This window comes from Bombus vancouverensis, unplaced genomic scaffold (assembly GCF_051014615.1).
Source record: "Bombus vancouverensis nearcticus unplaced genomic scaffold, iyBomVanc1_principal scaffold0029, whole genome shotgun sequence".
NCBI lineage: Eukaryota > Metazoa > Arthropoda > Insecta > Hymenoptera > Apidae > Bombus > Bombus vancouverensis.
The window spans coordinates 672,058-691,126 of record NW_027468920.1 but is presented as its reverse complement, the minus strand read 5'-3'; the positions used below and the strand labels follow the sequence as shown (position 1 = coordinate 691,126).

Sequence of the window (19,069 nt, the reverse complement as noted above, 5' to 3'; positions counted from 1 at the left end):
CAATTAGGTCTAAAAACATAAGCCTGTTACCAAGACTCTTATTAAATTGAACAAGCCTTTCAAAAATCGAACGTGTATATTAACGCGAACTTATTATTTGACTGATTTGACTGACATCCGAAATTGGTGAGATCATATGAAATTTTGCTTTTCGCGGTTCGGTGTATAAGAACGCGTCACCGATTGCTCAACTTTCGATATAAAAAGCGGATCAAGTCTACCGGATTATCCTACAGACACGCATTAATTCGTAAGAGTTAGTCATCATCTGGATAATAATTATCTGAAGAAACTTTCAACGTGAAAATATAAAATTTTCATTGATTACATATTGCGTTCGCCATAATTGAAAAAATGGTAAACCTTCGATCTCATCTTTCTAATACACATTTTCTTTACCTCGTGATAAATAAATTCTTGGAAATTTAGGAAAATTTTCAGTGATCATTTTAAGGAATTTGACAAATTTCCAACGAGACTATGTGACACCGTTAGGTAAAAGTGATTCAAATGTAGTAGCGATATTAAACGAGAAATCTATAAAGGTGTCATTAGAAATTCTAAGAATGTCTCTGCATCTTTCTCTTAGGTATCACGCCAATAGTTTTCATTACCGTGATGTAATATTTATCATGCTTATTTTGTACGTAAAACGAATCGTTGGAATATTCCCGAAGCTAACGAAGCATTTCCCAAAAGTTAAACCGAAGAAATTAACGCGAATAGTTAAGTGAAATTTTTCCATTAACTTGCTGACCAACCGGCAAATAAAAAATCATAAAAATTGTTTCAATGTGTTGAGGTCACGCATAACTTCTTTTTTCATTGACGATTACCAAACAGGTAAAATTTCGAAATTGTACGAAGGCCACGTGACCAGATCGTATTGGAATTTGAAGTGCATGGAAAAAGACAACTCGAAGTACAAACCTTGAGCTGTACTACTCGAAGTACAAACGTGAACTAATGGATGCAGAAAAGCAATTAACGCCAAACATCCGAACAGCATCTTGGAGCCCGTCATTGTTCTGAAATAAAAGAAGTGACGAATTAAAAAGACGCAGGACTAATAATAATAAAGGAAACTTAGTTCGTATTATAAATTGAATTTACATCAGAAAAGAAGCACGATCAAGCGAAACAGATCGTAGAAATGACAAATATCATCGATATACGTTTCAGTGTAATTTCACTTTTGAAAATTATTTAGTTTAATACGATCGTATTCATCGCTCTGAAACTTTCATTGTGCTGCAATTTGTGCTGCGTCTTTTTAATTTCTCTATCTTTCTGTGTTTTCGGAAAAATTACTTGAAAGATTAAGAATTGCTTGCCTTATTTTATTTTCGATTAGTTAGGATTTGATTATTCCAGGTAAGCTTTATTATTTATAACAGGTTTTATCACTTGTTTATTATTTAGGAGTTTGTTATTTTAGGATTAGTACCTTTTAGGATTTCTTATCCTTCGAGTTTCTGTTTCAGATATCTAGGTCTATTTCAAGATGTTTTATTACATTAGGATTATTTATTCGATTAAGATAATTTAAGAGTTTCACAATGTACAAATAAATAATCGCGTGAAATTTAGATTTATGCTTTAAACGTATTAAACACGCGGTAATTTCAATGTCTATAGCCTCGAACGTGTTCTGATTAGTTGTGTCATTGTCTGTGACATTGAAATCACAAAAATCCATTGCAAGTGTGCTGTCATGCAATGTGGATGTAATTGCGTTTTTTGGGTATTTCCTGTATCATCTGATTTGTACAGTACTATTTTAACGCAAGGACAGGAAACTTATTATATATTTCCCGTCCATTATTTGAATCGTTGTGAAGTGTAACGAATTATATTCGATTCGAGGAGATGTTAATGAATTACTCATTTCATATGTAATTACATGGAAATAAAAATCATTGCAAAAATAATTGATCTAATGACAACGGAATTTCCAATATTTTTTTGTTTCGTCACGTCTTTTTCATAATATATCTTTTATAGGTACGTGATTTATTAATCGTTCGAATGGAAATAATTATTCGTATAATATTCAAATGATTCTAGCCATAAAATAAATTAAAACGATACCTGTCAATGATATGCAATCTGCGTATGACGTCAACCTCGATCTATGCTTATACAAGAAATTTTATCAATCAATGACTAGATATACAATAATCAAATATTATAAAATTTCCTGAAAACCTTTAGGTGTTAATATTAAGGTGTTAATATCTTTAATATTTGCAAGTTATTGTTTAGCGCTAATTAGTTAGAATGTAACAAGTGGTGTACCAGAATTGAGATAATTAAGCCACACGAACAATCTTATTTAGATCATTTTAATTTTTTAATTCTCTTTTGCTCTAATACTTCGTAAAATTAATCTTCATTAGCTACTACACTTCATAGAATAACAAGAGATAATTTTTCTTATATAACGTTTCATTCATAAAATCTATCATTAAAGTATATCTTCATAAAAATATCATTCCATACTAACGGTATATTTGGTGTCATACGAGATAACAGTTACCAGTGATGACATATGTAACTTTATAAAGATATATCGTTTTATTATATATTAAAAGAATGTACTCATTGCTGCTATATTTCAGATGAAAAAAAGGAGGCAATGATTTTACAGTAAAATCGTTCGTTTACAACTGATTCATTTACATTTCATGATAATACTGTGCATTCTGAATATGCTATGATTTGGTTTAAAATAATAAATAGTCCATTCTTGCATACTATTGCTCCAGCTTTACTTGTATTTTCGATATTGGTATAAATAGAAAGACAATTAATGTCGTTCGAGTCTATTTTCGGATCATTTATATTACGTTTAATCCATATAGTTATTATATGAGACATAGTATCGTAAAATTTGAAAGAATAAAACGTTCGTACAGGATGTACATTTTATAAGAACTCCAACAAATCTGCGTGTGCACCTAAAATACAAACTGATAGTGATTGTTCATAAGTTTATATACATTATCTAATGTCAATCGAAGGTATCAATTCTTTTTCTCCATAAGAGTACTTTTTCATTTATATGTGTTCAAAAATACATGTGTTCAACCGTGAAGCATATGTCACCTACAACGAAAAAGAGTTTTCCTATACTTAATATTTCCTTTATATACCTATGAAAGTCTATTCTTCGCGTAGTATGAAATTATGAATAAATCTGGAATATTGTTCAATCTGAAAAGAAAAATAACTTATTGACATCATTCATTGATACGAGATTCAGAATGTTTGTTTTGTCTTGCAGAGAAAGAAGGCAGCCCTTTCTTTTAATGTGAAATAGAAAGCGAAAATTTGAAAACAGATTTTTTGGAAATTTACTTGCAAATATCGTTTTCAATATCGTGATTTTCTTCCCAATGGTACTGTACTTTCAAATTTTCCAGTATCCCTCTAAAAACAAAAAGTCGAACCTCGTTATCATTAACATAGGCATTACAAGGAAGAGAAGTATTAGAAAGCAGCTCCTTTTTATTATGGATTTCTTTATAATCGTGTAAATAAGAAATTCCGGAAATTTTTTCCTCAAGAATTTAATTCTTGTGTTTTGATTGATAATTATTACACTGCATACTAACTTTTCGCATACTGTTCGCGTCTAACAATTTCCTAATAATAACTACTTCAAAATTACATATGTTCTTGCACGAATTCAAAAGTACGTATGATACAATTACAATTGATTCTAAAATAATAATTATTTAAAGATATTAAGATACTAATTAAACGTTTCACTATATTTCAAAATCTGGAACAACAAATTTTTATTTATAAAAAATGAAACTGTCTTTATATATTCTTTGTCATGATGCTATTTCTTATTACCATGTCGACATTTTTTAAAATTCATTTTGTTATCTCTACGCAATATGAAAATTCATATACTGCTTAATATTTTTTACATATTATCCATCCACCGCATGATATCTCCTGAAAAATCAAAATATTAATGTTATATTATTACAATGCTTCTTAAATTTCAATTTTTGACAAATTTGAAATCCAATATATTTTGCACAATTATTATTTATCAAAAAATTCTAAGTTAGTAACTTTCTTTTCAAATGGCAAATAACATATACTTTGACTTACCTGTAACTATTTGCTCCTAATCATCATTTCCTCTTATAGAACATCATTATTGTTCTTATAATTACTACCAGTGTCATAGATATTGTAGTGGCTACAACTGAATTAATAGAAAATGATAAATAACTGTGTATAACACTAACACATAACTGTGTATAACAATGACACATAACTTTTACTTACATATCAGTCGATAAGGGATTACTGTGATATCCTGTTGATGTTTCTTAAGGCACTTGATTAGGTGTGATACGGTATCATTCCTTATGGTATACTGTAGATAAGTATTTTAGAAAATGACAAGAATAAATCTAAATTATTCAGAGGTTCCAGTTTCGGCTTAGACATAAATACAGGACCATTTGCAAAGAAGAAAGGGTGCGTTTCTACAGCCTCGTTATAGTAACCATGAATACCAATCTCTGAATTACTGGTTACTAAACATAAATATCCTATAAAATTTAATATATTTCTTTAATTTTTAATACATACATGAGATAGTAGTTCTAAATTATGAATCATCCTACCTGTGATATTACACTTTTCCTTATAATATCATCACTCAAGTGAACAACATTAAGATCATGTAAACCATGTCATCCTATCTTACTGTGAAGATACTTAGTTATGTTATCTAACGTTACAAAAATATCATCAAATTCAAGTCCTTTTATTCACATCACATGGCCACGGCGATCTGGTTCTTCGTTATATAATGTTCTAAAATTTGTCGTATATATATGATGTACAAACCGTGATATCAAGGTATCAGTTCTTCCTTCCCAAGGGACAGTTTCATTAAAATTCTGATAGAATTAAAAATTAATCATTAATATTCTAACAATCATATATGTTAAATACATTATAGTCAATGATATATACCTGAGCGAATGTAGGGGTAATTCCTTGACAATTATAAATGTCATCAGCCCACATCATTGTGCCACTTCTTTGTACTCCAGCCTCTAGATTAACAGCCTAAACAAACATACAAAATTTTATAGAAGCTGTACAAAATATAGTATATACGCGCAATATTGAAGCGTTCAAGGGGATATAAAGGTAATGTACATCACATACACGTGTACTCTCATGCAACAAAATACAATTAGATTTAATAGTATAAGCTCTTTTATTCATCATAATAGATTGGAAATTTAAGTGTCTTACGAGGGTGAGTAAAAAGTTACCCGCTCTGTCGGTGTAGAATTTATTTTAAGCAATTGTCAAAAAAGACATACATCATTTTTTGACATAATCACTCAATTTCTGTATACACTTTGTCCATTTGCTGAAGGACCTTCGTATTTTCTCATTAAAAAATGTTTTGGGCTGAACTGCGAACCACGAATGCATCGTCGTCTTCACCTTTTCATCAGCTTTGTCGGCATCCATCTTGCACAAACTTTTTAAAACCCAAATCTGTCGTGCACTATTGCTTAAGCAGAGCCGTGGCTGATTTGCAAATGATTTGCCACATTATCCAGTGTCACTCGTCTATTCCATAGAGCATAAGTTCATGAGCACGTTCAATGTTGTCATCGTGGATGTGGACGGGCGTCCAGCTGTTTTTTCATAACACTTGTGCGATCTTCTTTGAACTTTTGTGCCCATTCAAACACACTTCGTGACAAAACACTTTCTCCATAATGTGCATTAAATCTTTGATAAATATAGGCATCAAACATAACCTCCGACCACAAGAAACGAATCACAGCATCCTGCACTGTTTTCCTGCAAATCACCATTGCAAAGCGCCATTACTCGCGCAACGGTCACAAACGAATAGACGTAACACAATGAAACCTACGCAGCAGCAATGAACAGATATTGACGTCATACGAAGAATGCAGATGGATAAATACGGTGGACAGAAGTTTTAACTATCTGGAGTGCGGATAAATTTTTACCGAGAGTCGTATAGGAATCTATAATCTGTAAGTACACCTTTGGCTGAATGGAAATTTCTCTTACATATAGTCAAAAATGCAGAAACAGTGTATTGAATTGGAAAGTGATAAAAAATAAGTGAAGTTTCGAGGTTGCATGTGATTGCATGAGTACACAGGACGTTTTTAGCGAATAAAAAATAATTTTGAAAGACACGAGACTTATCTTGTATTTTATGCACTCTCTGTGTCCGAATTTCCAGAAGCTCTCTATCTTATGAAGTGTTTTAGATTAGCCGGAAAATTTTGTATGTACATACAAGAAGTATACGATCTAAGTGGAATATTCCATTATTCTCTTGATACAACAGAAACGAAATTTACAGAACTTCTCAGAAAGTTGGTTTATTATTACCAAATTAATAGAATTAATATACGTTTATCATCTTTACATACCTAAGTCGTGGAGGTTTATCGTGCGTAAAAAATTAGTGTCGTTTCAAAGTTACATTTCGTACATTTTAAGCCTATAATTTGTAACGTACAAAACAATGTAAATTTGAGCTGTTTCTTATCTCCACAATAAGAAAATCCAACTTTACGTTTTTTACACAATGATATTTATGGAACAGTAATATCATATTATTGCATCGCTTGGAGAATGAAGTCAAGGTACGATGTGACCCTAGTGTGAACGCTGGGATACCCAGCTGTGCCGCACTTATAAGCATAAGACACAATACCTATTAAATACGAGGTTAATTCATGTTGTATCAGCAGTGGTCCGCCGCGGTCAGCCTGAAAGGATCGTTAAATTTTTAATCAAAGATACTGAAATATATCGATCGAATTGTATTGAAATTATACTTATATACAGTAATAATCTTCTATTGATTTGTGTATTGAAATACTCCAATTTATAATGTACATGTTATATGTATTTTGAGCAAAACTAAGATTAGAAGGAAATTAGATTAAATACCATAATGAGGTGTGAGAAGTGGGCAAAACTATTAAATTGTGTTTATCTATTATTTTTAATGTTTAAGATGTCGATTTGATGTTAATTCGAATTGACGTGTCTTCAGATACCGTATAGTTTGTAGTAACTCTGTAACTTAATTACCGTACAAGAATCCTCTCCACCCTGAGCATGTTCGGCGCATATTATACCATCAGTGATATCAGGTGCATTAGGAAATTTGGAATAAGCTATTTTGCATTCGGCGTTCTTAATCACTGGCATTTGTACTTCCATTAATGCATTACGTCGTGGTCGTCCTACGAAGAAAATAAGAAAGATATTTAAGACTGAAACTGTTTAATTTTGTTATAAAATTGATATCACTTAATAAATCTTAATGCTCCCTATCCAGCAAGAAGGGGGTTATAGCCGACGAAGTTGCTCTTTCGTAGGGGCTCTTTCGTACAAATGGGATATACGTACCCTGAAAAATAAAAAAATAAATGAAAATGCAGGAAACGAATGACCAAAAGTATGAGAAAGAATTGTACACGCTTTATGACACAATATATGTGTACAGTAAGAAATTTCAGGATATGATACTTCAGTAATACTCAATAGCATATATATATATATATATATATATATATATATATATATATATATATATATGCTATTTGAGGACTTACTCGAAAATGGCACCTCCTCCACCAATCTAAGAATGGCAATATTATGATTGTGTATGTTTTCTATTCCATCCATATGTGCACAATGTGCTGTGGTCAAAACATGCCTAGCCGTTATCAGGGAACCTCCGCACTTCCATAGTGGTTTGTCTGGGTTTCGGGGATTACGAAAACCTAATGCAGGGATCCATGGCCAAGCGCCTAAAATGCAATAGTCATAGTTGTGAATATACATAATTTTTTCTCACATAATGAGTAACAACGATTATTACCTATTCGATATTCGATCATACAGCAGACGATAAGTACATACGTACAAATACTCTGAAATAGAGATTTGATAAAGACAGAAATTAAATTTTTATTCCAGTGGAATACAAATTATTAAATAATTCTATATAATTTCTATTTGAACTATACTGAACTATAAAGTTCAAACGTGTAATTTCTGCCCTAACAGTTTTTGATCTCTATCCATATTATTACTCCTATATCAATTTTTTATTTCAAGCAAAAAGATACTCTTCCTAACATGAAGTAAAAGAAAGAAATAATTCAAGTTAATAAGTAAAGTTACTACCGATAAAATCATAGCATTATTATTTAGTCTAATTGAAATGTACATTGATGTGCTGTTTAATGCCTTTAAAGTTCATTCTTTGCAGTAAATGGCTTATTATTAATCGGAAAGAAAGACATAAAACGTACCAAGTTCAGCTGGTTTACCATCGACCACCCTGGTATGAGAGACGTTGCTAAAACCACAGTATGGTGGTCGCCAAGCCTTATACTTATACACAGTTTTTATTAAAATTTCTCTCTTCTCTTTGTTTGGATCGTCCGGACAGCAAACGATCGTAACATTGCCCTGGTATCTGCACACTGATCGTCTATAAAAATCGGTGGCTGTACGGTACTGTATCTGCCATATTTCTTGCAGAGGTTTAAATTTTCTGTAGTCAAGGCACCTGCCTTCTTGATTGTCCGGTGTGGTACATTCTGGATCAAACAATTTTAAAACATTTATACAGTTCAAAGATGCGTAAGAAAGCGACACCGATTACTCAACTTTCGAAGTAAAAAGCCGATCAAGTCCACCGGATTGCCCTACAGACACGTATTAATCCGTAAGAGTTAGTCATCATGTTGATAATAATTATCTAAAGAAACTTTTCACGTGAAAATATAAAATTTTAATTGATTAGATATTGTGTTAGCCATACTTAAGAAAGAAAATGAAAATGAATGAAATGAAAGAAAAGGACTACCTTCAACCTCATTTTTTAAATAAACACTTTGTCAGTTTTGCGGTAAATAAATTCTTAGGAATTCAGGACAGTTTTTAGTGAATCATTTTGTTTCGACCGTTCACGGAGAGACGCGATCGCGGGATAGCACGTCAACGAGAGTTGTAAGTTCCCGTTACGATTAAATAATCGACGCCACGAATTGATCGATCCCCTTATTTCGATTATGATAATAAGGGTAGTTCAATGAAATTCCACAGAATTAACACAAATAAATGAATGTTTATTTCAACAACTTATTAACTAGAAAGATATAAGAGGAACAAAAAAAATGTAATTGCGTTTTGGTTGATAAGTAATGCGCGACATACCACATGTGTTGACGGTTCGACTTCTCGAAAAGTTCTGAACGCCTTTCGATTTTTTTCGTTTTTTCTGGAAGGCGACCCCCACTACGTTCGGATCACGCCACATTCTTTTACTGCGAGGTAAAATACGGGCCACGAGTCGACGTTTCTGGAAGTCGCCCTGCTTAATGAACCACGCGCTTGCCATTACAATGTTTGTTTGCCGGGCAGACGCGACGATCCGTCTGCGACATTATAGTGGCGCGATCGATAGTTAAGAATATGACCTATGGTAAGCCGCATGGCGTAACATTCTCTCCCCGTTGAGAGGGTACCGATCAAACTAGCGAGGTGTGGTTGAAGTTCCCATCTTATTTCGTCTCGGTGGCTAGTTGTTCGGGTTTCTCGAGATCGGGTTGAATTGGCAGTGGGACAAGCCTTTTGACGCCCCGATCCAAAATGCTCTTTGCCGTCTGAACTGTAGCTGTCCGGATGACACCATCGGCGCCTGGATGAACCTTGATAACTCGGCCCAGAGGCCAATGCATGGAGGGAACGTTGTCCTCTCTGAGGATGACGATTGTGCCCTTTTGGATGCTGTGTCCACCCTGGCTCCATTTATTGCGGTTGGTTAGCTCGTTCAAATACTCCTTATGCCAGCGGTTCCAAAAATGTTGTTTAAGCTGTTGGATATGCTGCCATTTGGAGAGTCGGTTCGATGGAATGTCCCTGAAATCTGGATCACGTAAGCACATTAATGAATCGCCAATGAGGAAATGTCCGGGAGTGAGGGCTAGGAGATCATTTGGATCGGTGGAGATAGGAGTTAGCGGGCGGGAATTGAGGACTGCTTCTATTTCTATGATAAGAGTATTACGGTGTTAAGCTCATATGTTTCTGTTTCTCCACTCGCGCTGCGCCATAATATCCTTTGATATTTCCGATCCTCTGGTCGTACGAGGAATTGCCGATACATTTTCTCGATGTCGCCAGTGAGTACGTACTGATGAGCGCGGAATCTAATTAATATACAAAATAAATTGTGAATTGATTCGAGAATATAGGATTTCCCCATTTTCATGATTATCGTGATTTTTGTATAAATATATTTTTTAAGATACTAATAATTAGGTACTTATAAATTAGTATTATCAATTATTTTGCATTTATAATTCCGCCTCTAGTATAAGTGTTAATTGAAAACTAACTTTATGTTTCAAAAAGTACTAGCAAAGTCGTTGAGTAACAAGCCACTGATGCTAACACAAATAGCATTGTCGTAATTAAATATTTCTAAATATTCATTTTTCATTTTGAACCTGTAGAAACAATTTATTATATATACTATTAGCTAAGTAATTGCATATTTAATTAAGTCGAAATATAAAACTTAGTTATTTTGATAATTTAGAAAATAAAAAACTGACAAACATTTCAATTTAATTTATGGTTGGAACAAAAGACAGTTATTTTTCATTAATTGAAATATTGCAATGCAGAGTACTTTCCAAAATACGCCGAGAGTATTCCTGATGGTGAAACGAGCGTTGCTTCATCGAACGCAGCTAAAGAAAACAACATCTATGTAGTTGGTGGTACGATGCCTGAAATAGAGGGCGATAAATTGTACAATACCTGTACTATTTGGGGTCCCGATGGAACCTTGATAGCAAAACACCGAAAGGTAAGTAATATATTCCTTTATGGCTTTGAATTTGAAAATATTGGGGTGAAGAAAGTGACTCTATCTAGGAATAATTTAGGAATATACATATGTACATACGTATACTATAACCAATTCTATAATTTACGGTTTATAAAATACGTTATGATACGGGAAACGCCCATTTTTGTTGTAATGTGTTTGTTGTTGTATAAATTTTTCACATACTTAAAATATTATTATACTTATTTTTTCTCCTTTTTAAACATTATTAAATGATAAGATTTTTTGATAAAAGAAAGTGATAAAAACGCTGTCAGTTGTTAAATAAAAAATAATTAAAGTTTAGGAGTTGGTAATTTTGATATTAAATTACAAAAGTTGCAGCAATAGAATTAGCGACCACATTTTTATGTTATTAGGTACATCTATTCGACATCGACATTCCTAATAAGATTACTTTTCGAGAGAGTGATTCACTCAGTCCTGGTGACTCCCTAACGACGTTCGATGTGAAGGGCTGCAAAATAGGTATTGGCATTTGCTATGATATTAGATTCGAGGAAATGGCACGCATTTATCGGAACAAAGGTACAGTAACTTAATCGATCAATACTTAACTAGCAAAAAATTAAATATCTTTCTTAAATATATTCTATATAAAATTAATATAATCTGTAACTCTGTATAAAAAGAAGCTTAATTTAAAAAACCAGTATATTTGCTGAAAATGAAACAAATAAAAGAATTAAAAGCACAATAAGAGGACTGTCCTCGCATATTCAGAAATGATGGAATGTAAACCGTGCAACTACGAAGTTAATTGGTATTCGGTGGCTTCATATTTCCTGCTTCTCTGGGTTAGGTTGCCAAATGCTGATATATCCAGCGGCATTCAAAATGACCACTGGACCATTGCACTGGTCATTACTTCAGCGTTCCAGAGCGAATGATAATCAATTATACGTTGCCTGCATATCACCGGCTCGTGTTCCTTAAGCAAGTTACGTCGCATGGGGACATACACAGTTGACCAATCCCTGGGGAAAGATTCTTTACGATTTGGAAACTCAAGAGAATATGGCAGTCACCAATATCGGTAATTTACAGCTTAAAATTAAAAGCGAGAGATCCATGATGTAATTAATTTTTAGTCTCGTTAATTTATCGATTTAGCCATCTTCCTCTGTATTTGTTGAATTTATTAGTAAGCATTACTTATTACTTCGTATGTTTCTTTTTTCTATCAGATCTAAAAGTTGTTGAGGAAGTAAGGGCTCAGATACCTACATTTTCTCAGAGACGTACAGATTTGTACGACACTGTCTGTAAGAAGGAGTAACTCTACACTAAAACAGAAAATGTTTTTTTATAATATTTCTACTACCATATCCTTTTTTTGTGAATTATTACTAATTTCTTATCATTTGTACTAAATGAATGACTCAATTAAGAAAACCAAAACGTTATAAATAATAATCTGTATATCTTGTGTATCAACATGTAATTGGATATTATAATAATATAGGAATGCTATAATAATATAGGATAATAATATAGGAGAATAATAATATAGAAAAAAATACATGCTTTTAAACACCTTTAATATCGATTACATAAATTGTTATAATTCACAATGATTACGCATACATAAAAGACCCCTTGATAGTAAAATTTACGATCAAAAGGCAATTACGTATCGTTTAACAACATTTAATTTATAACACCTTTTAAACATTTAGACAGATTAACACATAACACTTCTTATATATAAACATCAATTCGAAGTTATCAGCTTGGAGAAATTGGTCGATTAATACCTGTAGATTGTCTGTCTCGATGAAAGACTTAAAGAGAGCAAAAACATGATAATGCCGCTAATATAATATTCCTTCTTTCTTGTATCTGTCTGCCTCTCAGGTCGTTTTACTAATTACAATAAGTAATTTCGACTTCTTTGCGCTCTCTTTTAACGCATTCGAGACCGAAAGAAATTCATATCAGTCAGTAGGCAAGGGTATAATATACATATTTTATATATAACTTATGTAGTAATGTATATATCATGTTAATTTCATATTTTTTTCAATATAGAATTATTATATATATATATATATATATATATATATATATATGACTATACATAATACATTATAGAATAACATAGTATATAATTTTATATTTTAAAAATATGAGGCATACTATTTAAGATTGTCATCGATTTAAAATCAAAGTATGAAAAGGATACCCTGGAGAGAGTAAAACACAGAATCATTCTAACTAAACATTCAGATCGTACCGACACCTAGGTATCGTCTTACAATTAAATCTCGGTCTCGAATGGATTAAAATGAAATACATACTTGCAGCTTCAACATCTTCAATATCGAGGAGATTCAAACTTTACAAATAAAAGCGGCCTGTTCCCCTTTCCACGACAGACTCTCATACCATATCCGCTCTTATCCAGGCTTTTACTTGAAACCAGCAATGCGTTCATTTACAATTTAAATTTACCCGGACCATCCACTGAATCGTCAGCCCTTTACAAGAAATGAGAGGGAACGTTCGCCCTTGAACACATAAAATCAAAAAAAAAAAAAAAAAAAAAATAGAAAAGGAAAAAAGTCACAAATTTTAGTGAAGCTATTTTACTGAAACTTATTATATCATTTTAACAGCTATATATAAAACGTTGATTTATTTCCTTTCGCGCAGAGCAATTTTATTTCAAATTTCTAGCTTCAGAATGATAATTACGCATTTGTAATTATCAACAAGCTTTAAAAATATGGAATATTCAGCCAGATGAAATATAGGTAAAGTATTTAGAAGAAAAAAGATTGAAATGTTTTATGTAAAACGATTAAATTAAGTGGAGGACTGCGCTTCTTCCTGCTCCTCTACATGGCGCTACGCGGGACTCGCTTCTGAGCACGTCTTTCTCGTTGGAGGCTTCTTCTTTCTTTTCTTTCCCAGTAGAATTTTTACACAATTCTTTCTCCCTTTTATCATTAAATTACCTTTAATTCTTAACGATCTTTAATCTTTGTCTCTTCTTCCCTATATATATATTTTTGTTTACTTTTCTCCGCAGCGAATTTTGTCTTTCTGACGCAGGATTAGGTTCCTGGACTTAGGGAGTTGCTATACGCCAGCTCCACCATGGCGACGGCATTCACTAGGCAGCCTACATAGCCACCTTTCAGCTCACGCTTCGGGACACTTTTTTCGCTGAGATTCTCCGCGATGAGGCATGAAAGCAGAGACCACCGTCTGCGGAGGCATGATTATTCTATTGTTCCTTTTAACGAGTAATCGTTTTACTCAAGTCCTCTTACTAAACCGTAAGTACAAAAGACTATTATACTTAGATAGGTACTTGGTCTCAAGAACCAACTTATTTTGGTCTTTCGATTAAGTTCTTAATTAAATGCTCAATTAGATATTCATAAATATATCTTCATAATATTTCCCTCATCTATTTCTTTGACATTCTAGCAACCTCGTTAAGACGTCCGCCACTTCAACTTCTATCTACAAGTGGCAAAAACTGAAGCTGACCTTCTTCATGGAGAAACATGCCGGAAATGGCATCCGCACGTGTGAATAATTATACTCAGTGTCCAGGTAGTTCTTTCGATCATCCGATAGAAGTCGTTTCTGTTTTTCAGAGTTCGTTCACGCCTCCAGAATGTAAAAATATCCAAGGAAGTACCATTAGGAAGCAATGAAATTCAGAGCTTCTGTGGTTATTCCTTTTTCTGATTGTTTCTTTTCTTTGCCCAAAATGGATGATTTCTATATCAAATTGTTTATTCGTATTTTTTTTTTAATATTCCTTGAGATTTTCAATCAACTCGATTTCGAATTTTTTAGCACCCGATCTTCTGGTTGACGTCGTTAAGAAAGAGGAACGAGTGCACAGGAAGCATGGTCGGCGTGAGCATGATTAGATCCGGTCTGCCCGATGACCTTGCCAGTGATAATAGCGGTTCGTTAAGGTGGTTGCAGTCTTGGTTTGCTTCTGTTTCGATTTCCAGCGAACTCGTCAGCCGGCATGGCTTCCGAGATGCTCCCCCTGAAACAAGTCGAAGGGAAATAATTAATGGACTCTCTGTTCGATTGTACGTGGATGACAAGCTGACCGTAAAAAGAAATATACAAATACGATTAGAAAATATAATCCGAACCCCTTTCGGTTTGATCTGAAGGTTTCTTTTTCTAGACGGAACCAAAAATTCTTATCTGGTTTATGGTGAGCTAAGGAACTCTTTGAAAACAGCATTTATAACTTTCGAAAAAGAGACAGGTATTTCTTGCGCGAACAATTGAATAATTAATTCGTTCTCTAAATATCCTTATTTGTTGTTCCTAAAATACATAATGATTGGAAGCTTCTTACGGGAAGCGCAATCAGCCGCTGATATCATTGAAGTCAAAACGCCATTAAAACCATATTACGATTCGCATGCGACATGCTCCATTCATGAAAACACAAAAGCAATAAACAAGTACAAATCAACGAAATAAATCCTCCGAGAACGAGACGTTACAGGAATTATACCATTGCGAGGATACAAAAGACTTGCTCATGAGCTACTTCCTTCAAGTAGTCGAGCCGTGTATTTTCCGGTCGTTAACTTCCATATAATGGGATATTAAAGAGTACGGACACAACGCTGCTATTTTTCAACTGTGTTTGCGAAATGAAGTTCGTCGTTATCCGATTAACACGCTTGCAGATGCGTTCTTTTTGTTGCAAAGTAAATGAACAAATTGTACGAGACAACTGTCATTAGCGTAATTTTAACGTGTACATTTACAGTATGATATTAACCATTATTCAGGATTGTTAAAGTGAATTAATGCGTAACTGCGTCATCCACGATTGACCATGATTATGGTAGTGACTATTGCTATAAATGAAGCTTAATAGTTGTCGAAAAGAATCACTCGAAAATCGTGTTCATAAATCATTCTCTCGTCTCGTATCGTGTTCGTCGGGCGGAAAATAAGATTGTGTTTTAAAGAAATCGCGTGTTCCGATTACTATCAAACTTACTGTCACTCGCATAGCAGAAGAAAAAGATTAAGATAAGGTCACCAATGAGCAAAACGTTTAACGTATAAGTGTGGTACATTAAAATTGAGTCCACTGCAACCCTCATGACATTTAAAATCCTACGCGTATATTGAGTAAAGCTGTTATATTAAATATAATCATATTAAATACAAGCTCGTCCGCTGGATTCCCAAATTATTTGGTTAAATACTTTGAATACGAGAATACCGAGTGTTAACAGTAGTAAATCCTCTATATGGTATGTTTACTTTGCTATCTTGAATAGGTAAATAACATTTCACTTTAACGCATTTAACCAATATTATACGCATATGCACATAATGTTACTGTTACATATAATGATATATACGTAGATATACACGTTAATTAAATCCTCTATATGGTATTTTTATATCAGTATCGTAAACATTGTAAACCGGAAATCTTTTATTACACACGTACATATACAGTCAATATTATTGTTACATATAGTGATACATACGTTGATCCACACATTAATTAAATCCTCTATATGCTATTTCTACTTTGCTATCTTGAATAGATAAATAACATGTCGCTTCCAGATGTCAAATAATATTTGCCAAATGCACATATAATGATATAATTACATATAATGATAATAACAATATAATAATTATATATAATATTGATAATAATGATATAATTACATATAATGATATATACGTTGATCCACACATTAATTAAATCCTCCATATGGTACTTTTGTATCGGTGTCATGAACATTTTTCCCCAAACGACCTTCTATGACGCATGTACGTATATCGAGAATATTATTGTATTATATATAGTGATACATACGTTGATATACATATTAATTAAATCCTCTATATAGTATTTTTACTTTGCTATCTTGAATAGATAAATAACCTCGAATATAGACATACAGGTACACTTACGTTGATATACACCTTTGTACAAGGTGTCAAAAAATTTTTTATCACGGCGTTTTTTTAAGACGATTTTATAGCTTCGAAATTGATCTTGACACGATTTTCAATGTCAAATTATTTTCCTATTGCATCATGTGATACTCATTAGGAGGAACGAAACTTCTGTTTTCTTAGAAAAAATGTTTGAAATTTCATTAATTCCTAGATTGATTTTATTTATACTTTAAGGTCAGATATGACATCAAATAATGTCAATACTAATATCTAGTTATTTGTCAATTTATAGCATCTGAAAAACAAGATATCTTCGAGACAGCGTGGGTTTTCTTTCCAACTTTCTTAACTTTCGTTACATATACATATATGTCGAGTAAGCGTTAGGTTTAGAGGCGTGTAACGAATCTTTATTCGGACTAGCCATCGTTGTTGTACAATAGAGATTATATTTACTGGTATAAATATTGATTTTTACAAAGTTTGATAAATAACCGTGGTGATTAGACACTCGAGATATTAAAGACAATGTTCTTAGGTTCAATAACGAATCCACGGTCAACCGGGTAACTCTTTGTTAAACGTAGAATATATTTTGAAGCACAAAGTAACGTTTGCTGTGACGCTTGGTATAATACTGCACGTAAAGACGATGTGCAAACTCTCCAAGGTGATCGCAAGAATAAAAGACTGATGGAAATTTTCCTCTCCTTACGATCGCGTTTGTTCGTTGCATATTGGCCGGGGATATCAACAAAATTCCAGCCGCCGTTGCTAGGCAGACCCGCGTAGAGCCGACATTGCTCCTGCCCGGGGTTTGATTGTTAATACAACATGTGTCCCACAATATTGTTCTCTGTTAGGCAAGAACGTTCATCGCGTCACCGTGGCTACGTTCGGCGACCAGTTGTGTCACCTCGAGGCCAAGCCAGTGTCACAAATCTCGGCCAAACATAATCGGATTTGTGAAGGATTGGTCGATGAATGGTTGAGTGAAATAACGAGAGCGAAATATTGCTGTCTCAGTCCGTCAAATATATTGTAGTATCGTGGAAATTAAGATATAAATTTTTTCCTGATTACTTACAATTTATTAATAATGAATTGAATATACAGGTATTAATTGGACAGAGAACGATGTTTGTTTAACTGAAACTAAATGCGATGCTCGTATCTATCTCAAATAACTTTACAGTTACTTGGCAACTCTCGTCACAACGAATCTAACACGCACACTCTCTCTCTCTCTCTCTCTCTCTCCCTCCCTCCCTCCCTCTTTAGCAACTCTGACAACTCGATCAATTCTCTCAACTCTACTCTCCGACGTCTCGATCAACTCTGACTCTCGCAATCCACTCACTTTTCAACTCGCATACTCTGACCTCTCGTTGTTTATTGTTTTTCTCACATCACTGTAAGAACTACGTGACTTTAGTCACATAAGCGCTCTTAAATGTAAACGAACCACAGAAAGACGACGTACACGGTTTTTTCTAATTTCAACCGACCTCTAATTCAAATTACTTTACGATAATACAATATTGTGAGTAAATAAATAAATAAATAACTAAATTATTTACAGCCTAATTCGCGAATCGTTGGTACAAATACAAGTCGCGGAATAAATACTCGATAAATACTTGGAGAAACTCTGCAGATACACTTCGATACTCGTTTATACTCGTTGATGCTCTTCGATACTGTTCGATACTCTCTCGCTCGCGATCGCATCCGTTTATTTATACTGGTCGGGAAAGAACCGGAAAATTCGAATTCGTCTACGTTTGACGGTTGCATGTAGCGGCGACGTTATTTTGCCCGGAGTTTATTTGTTCTTACATTACTTGTAACCTAACGGTCTTGATACTCCGAGGCAAAACAACAACAGGATTTGAATTGTCCTCTGACTCGTGTGCCGCTACAGATTGAATCATAACAACTACCTCTAAGTTTTATTATTTAAGTATAGCTATAATAAATAATTTAGACTAAAGTATTGGGGATCTTCCCAAAAATTCCAAAAGAAAGGCCCCGATGTTCTTTCATCTCCGACATATACGAGGTAGTTGGTAACTGGTGGTACAAGCTTAAAGGTGGTGATTCTACGCGAAAAAAGGAGTCGAAAATGTAGAATAAAAATTTTCTTTTTTAATT

At 33.5% G+C, this 19,069-nt stretch overlaps 3 protein-coding genes across 9 annotated transcripts; 1 reads left to right on the top strand and 2 right to left on the bottom strand.

Moving 5' to 3' along the window:
• Positions 1–5,726: 5,726 nt before the first annotated feature.
• LOC143304287 (venom serine protease Bi-VSP-like) lies at positions 5,727–7,352 on the bottom strand. Its single transcript, XM_076626729.1, has 3 exons — positions 7,144–7,352; positions 6,761–6,815; positions 5,727–5,862 (listed from the first exon to the last, which is right to left on the bottom strand). The coding sequence occupies exons 1-3, from the start codon at positions 7,273–7,275 to the stop codon at positions 5,840–5,842; spliced, it is 210 nt and encodes a 69-aa protein (XP_076482844.1). The 5' UTR covers positions 7,276–7,352; the 3' UTR covers positions 5,727–5,839.
• On the top strand, positions 5,965–17,971 carry LOC143304286 (omega-amidase NIT2-A-like). 7 transcript variants are annotated; one of them, XM_076626726.1, is made up of 8 exons: positions 5,967–6,065; positions 10,761–10,945; positions 11,347–11,515; positions 11,790–12,023; positions 14,045–14,271; positions 14,426–14,554; positions 14,804–15,051; positions 15,153–17,971. In XM_076626726.1, exons 2-4 carry the CDS (start codon positions 10,862–10,864, stop codon positions 11,921–11,923), a joined length of 387 nt encoding a protein of 128 aa, XP_076482841.1. In that variant the 5' UTR covers positions 5,967–6,065; positions 10,761–10,861; the 3' UTR covers positions 11,924–12,023; positions 14,045–14,271; positions 14,426–14,554; positions 14,804–15,051; positions 15,153–17,971. The 7 variants fall into 7 exon arrangements, 5 of the variants coding, with proteins under 5 accessions (XP_076482841.1, XP_076482839.1, XP_076482840.1 ...); XM_076626724.1 differs by having other exon boundaries at positions 14,804–17,971; XM_076626725.1 differs by having other exon boundaries at positions 12,175–14,271; positions 14,804–17,971.
• On the bottom strand, positions 7,376–9,103 carry LOC143304292 (venom serine protease Bi-VSP-like). Its single transcript, XM_076626739.1, has 4 exons — positions 8,376–9,103; positions 7,940–7,991; positions 7,667–7,868; positions 7,376–7,385 (listed from the first exon to the last, which is right to left on the bottom strand). Exons 1-4 carry the CDS (start codon positions 8,394–8,396, stop codon positions 7,376–7,378), a joined length of 285 nt encoding a protein of 94 aa, XP_076482854.1. The 5' UTR covers positions 8,397–9,103.
• Positions 17,972–19,069: the final 1,098 nt, after the last annotated feature.

Coding starts and splice junctions, on each gene's coding strand:
- LOC143304286 (XM_076626726.1), top strand. CDS start 10,862: ATGCCTGAAATAGAGGGCGATAAATTGTACAATACCTGTACTATTTGG. Junction 10,946..11,346: donor TGATAGCAAAACACCGAAAG/GTAAGTAATATA, acceptor TTATGTTATTAG/GTACATCTATTCGACATCGA. Junction 11,516..11,789: donor ACGCATTTATCGGAACAAAG/GTACAGTAACTT, acceptor TCTCTGGGTTAG/GTTGCCAAATGCTGATATAT.
- LOC143304287 (XM_076626729.1), bottom strand. CDS start 7,275: ATGGAAGTACAAATGCCAGTGATTAAGAACGCCGAATGCAAAATAGCT. Junction 6,816..7,143: donor GTGGAGAGGATTCTTGTACG/GTAATTAAGTTA, acceptor CGATCCTTTCAG/GCTGACCGCGGCGGACCACT. Junction 5,863..6,760: donor ATTAACCTCGTATTTAATAG/GTATTGTGTCTT, acceptor GGTGATTTGCAG/GAAAACAGTGCAGGATGCTG.
- LOC143304292 (XM_076626739.1), bottom strand. CDS start 8,396: ATGGTAAACCAGCTGAACTTG. Junction 7,992..8,375: donor TGGTAAACCAGCTGAACTTG/GTACGTTTTATG, acceptor TCTCTATTTCAG/AGTATTTGTACGTATGTACT. Junction 7,869..7,939: donor TATGATCGAATATCGAATAG/GTAATAATCGTT, acceptor ATTGCATTTTAG/GCGCTTGGCCATGGATCCCT.